Genomic DNA, 12,240 nt, shown 5'->3' with positions numbered 1-12,240 from the left:
TTGATATATAACTAGCTTATTTTGCATAACTTTGAAAGTCTCTAATCTCCTAGAAAGCAAATAATTAAGAGATCTTTTCTCAGTCAAGCATTGCATTGTGGCTAGTGTCTTAGGTGTCGGAGTTCATGTACTAACAAAGATACGATCTTGTGTAAGATACATTATTCTGAGGCAGTAATGAGATTAACCTCTTTTATTTATAATTTTATAATTATTTGTGTATTTTACATTAGCATGAGATGTCTACATGGTATTAAACACCAAAGATCCACATGATTATTGCAAGAGAACCAGCCATAACCATCCAGCCTTTTCCTCACAATTAGTGGTCGGCTTTATGGATCCTCATTTGCCAAAAATATTATAGGAGGCCTTGACAATTTATTAGGGCCATCTAGGTAGAACATGGCTGCACTTAATCATTAATTTGAGAATCAATAGCCATGTACTATGACTATATTAAAGTGCCACTGCATAACCCCCAATGGCAAGGTATCGAAGTGCCAATGTATAACCCCCATTGACAGGGTATCAAAGTGCCAACATACAACTCCCACTGGCAGGATATCAGAGTGCCAACGTACAACCCCCACTAGTAGGGTATTGAAACATAGTCTGGCTGCGAGTCCAAATCCATTTTGAATCAAAACTTTTTTTCTTAAAAATATGTTCAATGCTCCAAATCGTAAGATACATAAAATCATACGACATTGAAATCAGTCGAGCATAATCCATATGAAAACCAATACATTCGATCAAGCATCATACAATATTCTAAAAAAAAGCATAAATAATAAAAATATACTGTGCATCAAGTTCATAAATTAAGAATAAATTGATTCAAAAAATATATATAATTTGCTGATAGATATAAAAAAGAATTACATTACTTACCTTGCGAGCAAAACCAAAGCTACAGGTCCAAATAATTTTGAAAATTTCTTTCAGAACCTAAGACTCCGGCGAGCGCTCAACTAAAATTTCCGGTAAGCACCGTGAGCCAGGACCGTTGGAAGTCAAGAGGAGAAGAAGAAGGAACCATGGTCTAGCGGTGGTGATCGGCAAAATCTATCGGCGGTGAGGCAAAAGGGGGTGTGGGGATCTTTAGATAGCCGTCAGAGGCTAGATTTTTTAGCTCAAGTAGGAAATCGAGATGGAGGAGTTCGTCTCCTACTCCAAGTTGAACAAGACTCTATCTTTTCTTTTGTATCTCCTACTCCAAATCAAACAAGGCTTTATCCTTTTTTTTTTTCTATCTTCTAATCCAACTTTTACATCTTAGTCGATCAAGCAAACTAGGCCTAGTTCCTTATTAGCTGAGCTGGTTGTTATATTGTAATAAACCATTTCCCAAGTCAATTATAGCATTGTGATTATACATCACATGAAGAGTGATAGCTCTAATTGATGAAAATCAAGGAAAGCCGTACCGGTCCGTACCGGCCGGTACGGGCCGGTACAAACCGGTCCGGTGCTTGACCGGTACCGGAGACAGATGAAAACCGGAATCCGGTTTTCATCTGCGAACCGGCCGGTACGGGACTCGTACCGGTGCGAACCGGCCGGTTCGCACCGGTACGGGTTTTTTTTTTTTTTAAGAAACCACAGCGCTTCGCGCTGTGGTTTCAAAAACCACGCGCGGCGCGTGGTTTTAAGGGAGAAGTGGCCCACGGGCCACTTCTTTCACTTTTTTTTTTTTTTTTTTGGGAACCACAGCGAGGCGTTGTGGTTCCAAAAACCACCGCGGCGCGTGGTTTCAAAAACCACCGCGGCGCGTGGTTTCAAAAACCACGCGTCGCGCGTGGTTTTAAGAAGGAAGTGGCCAACCGGCCACTTCTTAAAAAAAAAAAAAAATTGCTGTGGCCGACAGGCCACAGCTTTTTTCCTTTTTTAATGGGAAAAGGAGTGGCCGGAGGCCACTCCTTCCCATTAAAAAACAAGGAAGTGGCCGACCGGCCACTTCTTTCCGTACCGAATCAACGATCTTAAGCTGGGATTTTCTGTTAATCTGGGATTAACAGCACGATCTTAAGCCTCTCGTTCTGTTATAAAAACCGAACGAGGCTCACTTCTTTCCCAAACAATTTGAGGTTGAGACTTGAGAGGTTCTATTTAAGGTGCGGAGACGGAAAGATTTGAGAGATAGCGAGGAGGAGGTCCTGCCCAAAAAATCCAGCGGAGACTATTTAAGGTGCGGTTTTTTTATCCTATATTATTTCATTAATTTTGTTAATAATTTACTTAAAAAAAATAGTTTATAAATTACTTAAATAATAAGATAATGCAAAAATTTACTTTATTAGCTTAATTTTTTGATAAGTTGTCCTTTTATGATAGAAATGGAGCCATCAAGAAAAACGAACCCTGCAAAGCGTGATATTGGCTGGTCTTATGGGCGAAGACTTGGAAGTGAGGGGCAACGACACCAGTTTCAATGCAAGTTTTGCGACAAGGTTTTCAAGGGAGGAGGGGTAACCAGGTTGAAGCAACACTTAGCCGGAAATTCCGGTGAGGTTGCTACGTGCCGAAATTGTCCTAACGAGATTCGTGTGCTGATGAGGCAGAATCTTGCTGAGGCCAAAGAAGCGAAGGAGATGGCTTCCAAGAAGAGGGCGGAGGTCGATCGCCAAGCGGCAGAGCCACCTTCCTATCACTCTAGGGAGCCAGAGGAGGTCGAGGATCTAGATGAGGAGGAGGCAGATATTCAGGCGGCCATGCATGCAAGCCTGGATGATCAGTGACAGCAGGAGGAGGTGGCCAGGCATAGGGCTCGATTTGAGCCCTCTACATACGAGTCGGGCGGCGGTTCTCGAAGCACTAGACAAGATCCAGAGTTCTTGAGGACAACTTCAGTAAGGGAGGGCGTCGGCAAAGAACGTGGCCGGATTGCATCTATGCTGGGTGGTTTTGGTAGCCGAAAGAAGTCATCTAGAGGAGTTCCAGAAGGAGCGACAATTCATGATGTAGATCCGCATGCTCTTCCCAGTAGAGATTCAAGGCAGCAGAGGGTAGACACAATGTGGATGAAGGATAAGAAGAAAACTATGTGGCGAGCTATTGGATCCTGATTTCACTTCAGCCACATCCCAGCGAATGTGGCAGACAATACATACTACAGGTCTGCCATTGCCGCCATACAAGCTGCCGGTCCCGGTGTAGCTCCTCCAGGCCCGAAGGATATATACGGTGAGCTTCTTGACAACAATAAGGAGGAGCTGGAGAATTGGATTGACTCCTACAAGAGCAAGTGGCCCATATATGGACTAACCATCATGTGCGATGGTTGGACCGATCCGACCAGGCGGAGCATCATCAACTTCCTGACATACTGTGATGCTAAGACCTTCTTCCACAAGTCGATTGATGCTTCGGCTTATGTGCACAACACCTCGTACATGCTGAAACTTATGGAGGATGTGATTGATCTGGTAGGAGAGGAGAATGTCGTGCAGGTCGTCACTGATAATGGGCCGCAATATAAGGCTGCCGGGCAGGTCTTGATGGAGCGGCGGCCACATATTTTCTGGACCCCATGTGCTGCACATTGTATCGATCTTATGTTGATGGACATTGGAAAGATCCGTAGGGTGCAACAAACGGTGGAGACAACCCAACGCATTACGAGGTATATTTATAACCATAACTGGGTTCTTTCATTGATGAGAAAGTATGCAGGGGGAGAGATTCTGAGACCAGGAGTCACACGGTTTGCTACCAACTTCATCGCACTTGATAGCATACTCGAGAAGAGAGGAGCCCTACGTCAGATGTTTGCCAGTCCCGAGTGGTATGATAGTAGATATTCTTATGCCGGCACTGAAGGGAGCAAGATAGAAGACTTGGTGACGAGACAGCCATTCTGGCAGCGGGCTACTACAATAGTCAAGGCTATCAAACCATTATATGAAGTGCTGCGGGCCGTAGATAGCGAGATCTACCCCCAGATGGGGTTTTTGTATCACATGATGGTCAAGGCAAAGGATCAGATTATGGAGGCAGATCCAGCACATGGCCGGTCATACATCAACATCATTGAGCAACGGTGGGGAGCGCAAATGGGTACGGAATTACATCTAGCAGGTAAACTAAGATATAATTATAGTGACAATTATAGTGATGGATATAATTATATAATTATGCTAAGATAGTCTCGTATATGTGCAGCATACTACCTAAATCCCCGGTTTCAGTACAGCATAGATGGAATTGGTATGGATGAAACACTTCTGGATGCTTTGCGTAATGTGATTTACAAGATGGAGGCAGATCCAGAAAAAGCGGCCCTATGTCTTGAAGAGGTAATTATGATTTAGTAATTACTAGCATGTGTAAGTATATCAGCATCTTCAATTATTAACATGGTTTTCTTATGCTTATTTTTCACAGAGCAAATTATTTAGAGAGGGCAGCTACAGTTTTGGCCTACGAGCGGCTGTCGTCAGCAAACACAATATGAATCCAGGTACGTGACACATCAGCAAAACATTCACCTGGTGTTACTTAGTTACTATTATGGAACTATCATATATGTAATCTTCATAAATATTTTTGCAGCTGAATGGTGGGTGCATTTTGGCGGATCCGCGAGAAATCTAAAGCGGATAGCTATCCGGATCCTCTCCCAAACAGTCTCCTCTAGTGGATGTGAGCGCAATTGGTCCACCTTCGCCCTTATCCACAGCAAACAAAGAAACCGTTTGACGCAAAAGCGCCTCAACGACCTTGTTTATGTGCATTACAATTTGCGGTTGAGGCTAAAGCGCATCCAGGAGAAAGTGGAGCTCAAGTATACAGATCCGATTTACGGGTCCTTCACCGCTGATGACGATGATCCACTACTCGGCTGGCTTGTAGGCCAGCAGCAGGAGCCCGAGCTTGACGAGCCAGGATCGCCTCCACGACCAGCTACCTTCATAGCCACCGAAGCTGGGGTCGATCCAGAGTAATGGGCTGAACGCAATATTCCACGCACTCCCAGAGCTGATCAGCCGCAGGCACAGGGGAGCCAGACAGAGAGGGCCAGGAAAGGAAAACAAAGAATCCCAATGGAGAGTGTCGAGGAAGAGACTTGGACTAGCAGCGATGAAGGTTCTGGTGGTGATGGATCTTCTAGCCATGGAGGGAGCGGAGGACAGTATGGTACTCATGAGACACAACCGGAGGGTGGTCTTTATTTCACCGGTGAGTCCCAATTTATGGGTGCTACACAGGATACGAACCACGGTCGACCACCTGATAGAGATCGTGAGGATATTATTGGATATAGAAGACGGGCTCCTCGAGGTCGTTCAGGAAGACAGGATACAACTGCAGATCCGACAACATACGGATACGGATTCTATTATCCACAGCCTCAGCCTGACGAATACGGATATGGTGCATTGGATTTTGCTTCCGCCATATTTGGATGGGCCCCTACACAATCAGAGGACACCTCTCAGAGCCAGAGCGTGAGCGAGAGATCCGACAGTTCTTATAACCTGGCGCGTGTTCCTTCTGATTGGGTTGATTTGCCTCCTCCTGATTATACTTATGATCCAGATATCTACGAGAGCCATCGGCACTCGTCCCGATTTTAGATATCCTAGAGTACTTTAAATGTATGTAAATGATTGTATCTTAATTCGAAGATATTTTATGTGTATGATTTTATCATTTCGAACGGGAGGAAAACATAACATGCAATCATGCATCATATATGTTTCAAATTTCAACCCTAAATTTAAATATGAAAATATCAAAAATCATGAAAAAAGTAATAAAAAAACATCAATTTTCATTTAATTTAAGATCCAACAGAGACAACATTAAAAAAAAAAAGTCTGGCTCGCGGAGCCCGGCCGGTACCGTACCGGTCCGGCCGGCCACCGGTACGCCGAGCCCGGCCGGTACCGTACCGGTCCGGCCGGCCACCGGTACGCCGAGCCGGACCGGTACGGCGGACCTTGGATGAAATGTTGCTTGATCACTTATAGCTCTTTGATTGAAGTCCCAAAAATAGCTTGCAATGGTTTTTGGTACATGCTCTATGTATGTATTAGCTCATTCTAGAGTCTATTCATTCACTTAGGTAGGATCATAGAGTACACGGATAGGCTCCACCTCACTGATTTGGCCTTCAAGAGGTTGTAAAAGATTTGCTTTCTAGTCCTATTATGGATTAAGAAAGTGAACTTGGTGTTAAGAGTCCTGGAAGTAAGTTTACAAGCTTATGAGAGAGTTATTGGAACTTGTATGTTAATAAAGGTCCAATTTGAGGAGTTATACAAGCTTATTCACAAAGCAGACCCATTACTGGCTCTTATTGGTCTTTTGCTTAAGGAGCAAAGTTAATGTTTATTTGTAATAGGGGGCTAGCCTTTCCCATTGTTCAAGAGAGATGGGAGGGCAAGCTCTGGATCAGCATGCACACCCTTTTCCATTATAGGGCTAAAGAGAAGGGGGAGAGGGGCACTTGGTGGGCTCCCTCCTCAAAATTAGCTGAACCCGCTTCTCTCCTAAATTGTAGATGAAGAGGTGCATGTGAGTTATTTGTGGTGCAAATCTTCTCCTATTAATGGAGGGCTGGCCTACAATTTTGCATGGACAATTCTGTCTCCACTACTTCCTCCCATCTTTCACATCCTCAATCTCATGCTCTTTGGAGGACATCAGCATTTAAAAAACCTTAAAGAGGCTTCTTTATAAGCAAAACGAGTATAGTACCGGGCTACCGGCTCAATTGCCATACAGAAATTAGAGGTCATTTCTCATTTGAGATCATGCTTGATATGATTATCATTGACATGCATATGCCTAAAACATTGCATACTTAGGTTAGAAAAATGTTTGCATTCCATTCTATCAATTTAGGTTGCATGGTATAATTTTCCATTGCATTTTTACCCACCACATGTTTTTATTAGGAAATGTGGCCCAATCTTGATTTGTTTCGTACGATTATAGGGCCTCTCTTAGCACACTTACCCTTTTCATTATGATAACTGGTCTTCATATTGCCATACCTCAAGTTTCAATAAGCCTATCAGACATATGAAGACTGAATGTCATTCCACATGCCATCTCTATCTTGCTATGGCATTCTCCTTACATGTTACACCTTCTAAACTTGCTGATTTCTTCATGAAATCTTGCTATTTAGAAGCTTGAAGTATGCATTTCTTCTCAGCAAACTCTCTATGACGCATGACCCATTAAAATGCACCTAGGATTATTCCATGCATGTATTATTATTTTATATTCTTACCTTGTTTGTATATTTACAACAAATTTGACACGTACGTATATGTATATATATGCTAGAATAAAATGGTACTTAGTGTCACAAATATATTGAAATCACATAAGTAGGAACCAGATGTTTGAACGTGAATTTGCCTTGTTTCTCTTTCTCAAAGTAAAAACTGAACCAGGGTAAGAACTATGGTTCGCCATGTGGGCCCGAACCGGATGGTACGGGGTGTACGGTACCGTATTGGTTCATTATCGGTACCTAGTACAGGAGGCATACCGACACTTGGTATGCCAAAAAAATTTCATATCGTACTGTTCTGATATAGTGCTAGTGTGTCATCAGTACGAGGTCCGGTACTAAGATGGCGAACCTTGGTAAGAACTATATCATACGGGAGTAGTTATAGCGATAAGAGACATAAAGATGAGTGATCAGAACCATTTAAGCAATCTTGTGGTAGGAACGAGATGGATTAGAACAGCTTCTTGTAAAGAAGTGAACTAGCATACAAAAAGCACACCAAGATGTGCGCCGGTAGCTGATTTAAATTTTTGGTTATATCATCCGGCAGCATGTAAATAATTTTGAATATAAAAAACATGTTGCAAGCCTTTTTTGTAAGAATCAATATAAAATGGAAAAATATGCAAGTCATATCACGAAGGAAACTAGTGTAGAAAAGATGTTATCTTATGACAAGATGTAAATCCTATCTTTGTTACGTAAATATGTTAGAATACCTGTATGGTGCTGCTGTATGAAAGGCAGAAATGAAATGTTGCAACAAAATTAAAAAATTCCATTATTATGCACATTCAATGCAGACAAGTGTGGGTGATAAAAGTGTGAAGTTGGGCAGCAAGGGGTTTAAACAATTTAAAGTTAAGTCCGGCACATTTCTGATTTAATATCTTGCAGAAACTCAACTTGCAGTACCAACAATTCAGCAAAGAAGAAGTATACCAGCAGAAATAAGAGAGAATAATAGAAAGTAGGGAAGAAATAAAATGAAGTAACAAGAGGAGGAGGAGGAGGAGGAGGAGGAGGAGGAGGAGGAGAAGAAAAACAAATAGAGAAGAGAATAGGGATAGAAAGAGAGAAAGATAAGAGAGGCCAAACCTGACCTAAAGAATTTTTTTCATTCATTCAAAATAAATCACAATGCTTTTCATTCAAAACCCCTAATAGACCCTTTTATAGACTTTGCTGCATGATTTGCTTTCCAAACAAACTAAGACTCTTGATAGGCAAGTAAGCAATCCCCAAAATATTTTCTAACAAAATCCTGAACAACACCTATGCCTATATAGAAATATACCTAAAACAACCAAAAATCAAACTCTAATGATTTGATGACTTGTTCAACCCAATATATAACTATTGTAGAACTTGCTTACACCAAATTCACTTAAAATAGGATTCTATAACCAATTTTACAAATTACAAAAAAATGAACTACATTTTCTTTAAAATTAATTTTGTAAATTTAAAAATTTACAATTTTTTCTATTATTTTTTTTTAAATTTTAAATTTTAAATTTTATTTTTTTTGTAAATTGCTTACATCAGTGTCTAATCAGAGAATATACATACTAATGGTAATTGTTGGTTTGTAAACCCATATCAACCATGCAGCTGAATTTGACAAATCAACCTACTTTCCGATGCAAAAGACAACATCCATACCAAAGAAGAAATTATTCTAATAGCCATTTGGCTATTTATTTTTCCTTGTTGAAAATGACAAACAAAATAATATAAAAGACATCCATAACATACCATGGTTGAATTTTGGCTGTCGCGAGCATCAATAGGGCCGGAGGAAATTGCATCTAGTATGCCATACATTTCAATGTTTCCACCGAAGTTATGTAACATGCACCTGTTAAAAATGGCCAATCAGGAAAATATGGGTAATGCGACTATAACAGCTAATAATTTGAGCTTAAAAATGGAGTATGAGAAATCTTTGATCGATGAAAAGTAGATTTTCTACAGCTAAAATGGAATATTAGATCTTCAGACTTCGAAGGGAGGCAATATATTGGAGTCAGAATTAGGAAAAAAATGATGCATGATAGAATAAGTACCAGATGTACGGAACACCATAGAACTGGGAAGATGTTTTCCATATGGGTTTGACGTCGGCAAATAAATCCAGCACTATCATCTTTCCAATAGGAACTGAGTGCAGAAGTGCCTGCAATTTGATCATGATCGATTAAACTATAATCTGTTCTAAAGGGTTTTTTGTTGCAGCAGACAGACAGAAACAAATTTCAACAATGTTCTTGAAGATGCAGCAATTACTTACATTATCAAGATATATAGTCATATAATTACAAGTAACAAAATGAGGTTGTTATTCTAAACATGATAAATTTAGAAAATGTCAACCATATACACTGGTTATATTATTCACAAAAAAAAATATAAACTGGTTATATTTTAGTAAGCCATGTAACTTAGATTCCATAGGTGGCTCATTAGAATGTTAGGGGTAGTCCAAAAATCATACACATGACCTTGAATGGAACAACAGAAACCAGTCATAGAAGAAATTAATGTATGAGAAATATATTTTCTAAATTTCTAAACATAATTTAGATAGTTCATTGACATTGTAGAAATGAAGCATTGTCAGGGTTTAAACACATGACCTCACAGGAACAAATACTCTCATCAACTAACAAAAGTTTGAGCTCAGATATGCATACAGATAATAGGCTAATCACTAATGATTTTAAAAGTTTCGAACCGGAAAAGGGGCCCTTCACCTTAAAGCTAGTCTCTGTATCTTCAGAACAACTAGATCTCATTGGATACTCAACATTCTTTCTTTAGCTCAATGACCATGAATTTGTAAGATTTGTATAAAATTATTTGAAATGAACCTTTTCAAATAATAATGCAGTAGAAACTCCTTAATTAGGATTTCAACAACTCATTTTATTGGAAAAAGAGCCAAAGTCTTCAGGACATTTCCAAATGGTGAAAGTTGTGCCAAGATATAGATTGGATGACCATCATTGTTATTCGTTAATTCATGACTTCTCTGTTGCACAAGAAGTGAAGACTCCTGACAAAGTAGGTCAACAACCACTATTTTGCATCTTAGACAAAATAAAGGGCTATTTAATGTAAAAATGCAACTTAGGCATTGTGTTTTTAGTACACAAGGATACTCTTCAAATGGCATGAACAAACAAGAGATGTGATGCTCTCCTATAAATATCATCCCAATAGGTAGTGGAAATATGACTAACCTTGTGATTAGGTTTATAGATGGGATCATCAACCAGTTATCTGACCTAGTAATATCTGGACCAATTATCAATATTAAGACCTGAAAACTAACCTGTTAATAAAAGGGAGCAGGTTGGTTCACTATATTTCTATCCAAAATAGCTCAAGTTTTATAATTTATAGGTCTAAAACATGCGAACCTCTAGTCGACCTCATCAATGATGCCTACCTAATCCAGCCTCCTTTGTGACATTATCATATAACAAAACCTCCCCTCTATTATTCTGCCTTTTGCTGACCTCTAGTCTCCTCCTTTCCCTCTTTGGGCCTCATCCTCCTTATCCAGTGCTGTTGCTCCTTCCCCTCTCCCCTCCAACCTCCTGCTCTCCTCTTTGACCTTCATGCTTGTCTCCAATGACACTTTCCTCCTCTATCATGTGGTTTTTTTTTCTCCTCATCAGCCACATTTTTTCTCCTAGCCAGCCACATATCCTCTTCAATGTGGACTCTTCATTGCTTTGGTGTCACTTGACCATTATGGACCAAGTATGCACTTGGTCTCAAGTATGAACATGATGAAACAGTATTTCTTTCTTTTCTATGAACCAACCCAATTAAATCAGCAATGATTTGGGCTCAAATCCAAGCACTATGCCCAAACATTAGATAGTGCCAGAGTCAGGATGAATCCTATATTTATGCAGCCCTTATTTATCTAGCGGTCTCTGTTTGCTAGAACTATGGTTGCAAAAAACATACGGCTAGAGCATGCTTACAAAACTTAGTAATGATAAGTGATAACATGGTTGCACTTAATCATTAATTTGAGAACATGATGATTTACTTTCTAGACACACAAGTATGGAATATGGAAATTGGTCATTCACGTGATAAAGCAAGGAAGTAAGTTCTCTTCTTGATATTTCTTCTCTTCTATATGTACCGACAAGATTCTTGGAGGCTGGTTTCATGTGGCCGGCCGGCCTCCAAAGCTTGAAGCCTTTGTGGCTTTAGCATATCCACCCAAACGAACTTCTGGTTTTCCCCATTACACATGAGTACCACCCTCACCCTTCTCCCCCCTAACTAAAAAGAAAAAAAAATGAGGCACATGCCTTTGTAGCTTTAATGTTTCCAAATAAAATTGCATTTTCCCCTTTCTCACTCAATCACCCCCTCCAAAAAAATAATAAAAAAAAAGGATCCTTGCATGTACTGGACTCTAGTATCCTTATAATGATAAAGACTATCACTCAAGGTCCACAATCTCGATAGTGGGTACCATATCAATACCTTATCAATTCGATATGGTACGATATACCTTTGTGCCGAAATAGCTTTCTTATCCATTTTTTTAATGTTCATCTTGGTACACCTCGGTACGGATTGGTACACCCCTCGGTACGGACCGGTATGCTTCGGTACGGGCAGTACGGAGCTTGTACCATCTTGAATGTGTGTTTTGAACTAGTTTTCTTCCGGTACTTTGATTAGCATGACGAGAGATATTCAGGATGCTCTCTCTTCCTTCCTAACCACTAAGGAATGTTACAAAGTAGCCTCTCTCTGCTAGAAGTTCTGGAACCAGAGATATCCAGACATGGCAAAGGGTGCAGTACAACCCATATCAAGCGATACAGTGTGGTACAACAGACCTTGCTGTCACTCATGAAAGAATTGTTTGTATCATTTGATTATTGGTTCTCTATATTTTTCTAGCAAATTCTTAGAATGTGTATCTATCCATGTGTATTCATAAC

General features: G+C 40.3%; 1 protein-coding gene across 3 annotated transcripts in view; it reads right to left on the bottom strand.

Annotated features, from left to right (window-relative positions):
• The window catches only part of LOC103716433 (alpha-N-acetylglucosaminidase), a 45,378-nt gene that overhangs the window by 7,708 nt on the left and 25,430 nt on the right, over positions 1-12,240 (bottom strand). For all 3 annotated transcript variants that reach the window (XR_003387446.2, XR_005514503.1, XM_008804420.4), the window contains exons 12-13: positions 9,325-9,434; positions 9,014-9,116 (exon numbers count right to left, since the gene is read on the bottom strand). Coding sequence is in view for 1 of the 3 variants with exons in the window: in XM_008804420.4 (XP_008802642.2) it covers positions 9,014-9,116; positions 9,325-9,434 (213 nt within the window). In the remaining 2 variants the exon portion in view is untranslated. The remainder of the gene's footprint in view (positions 1-9,013; positions 9,117-9,324; positions 9,435-12,240) is intronic.

The sequence above is a fragment of the Phoenix dactylifera genome, chromosome 13 (assembly GCF_009389715.1).
Source record: "Phoenix dactylifera cultivar Barhee BC4 chromosome 13, palm_55x_up_171113_PBpolish2nd_filt_p, whole genome shotgun sequence".
In the NCBI taxonomy this organism is placed as follows: domain Eukaryota; kingdom Viridiplantae; phylum Streptophyta; class Magnoliopsida; order Arecales; family Arecaceae; genus Phoenix; species Phoenix dactylifera.
Note: the sequence above shows the minus strand (reverse complement) of the source record. Positions and strands in the feature narration are given on the sequence as shown.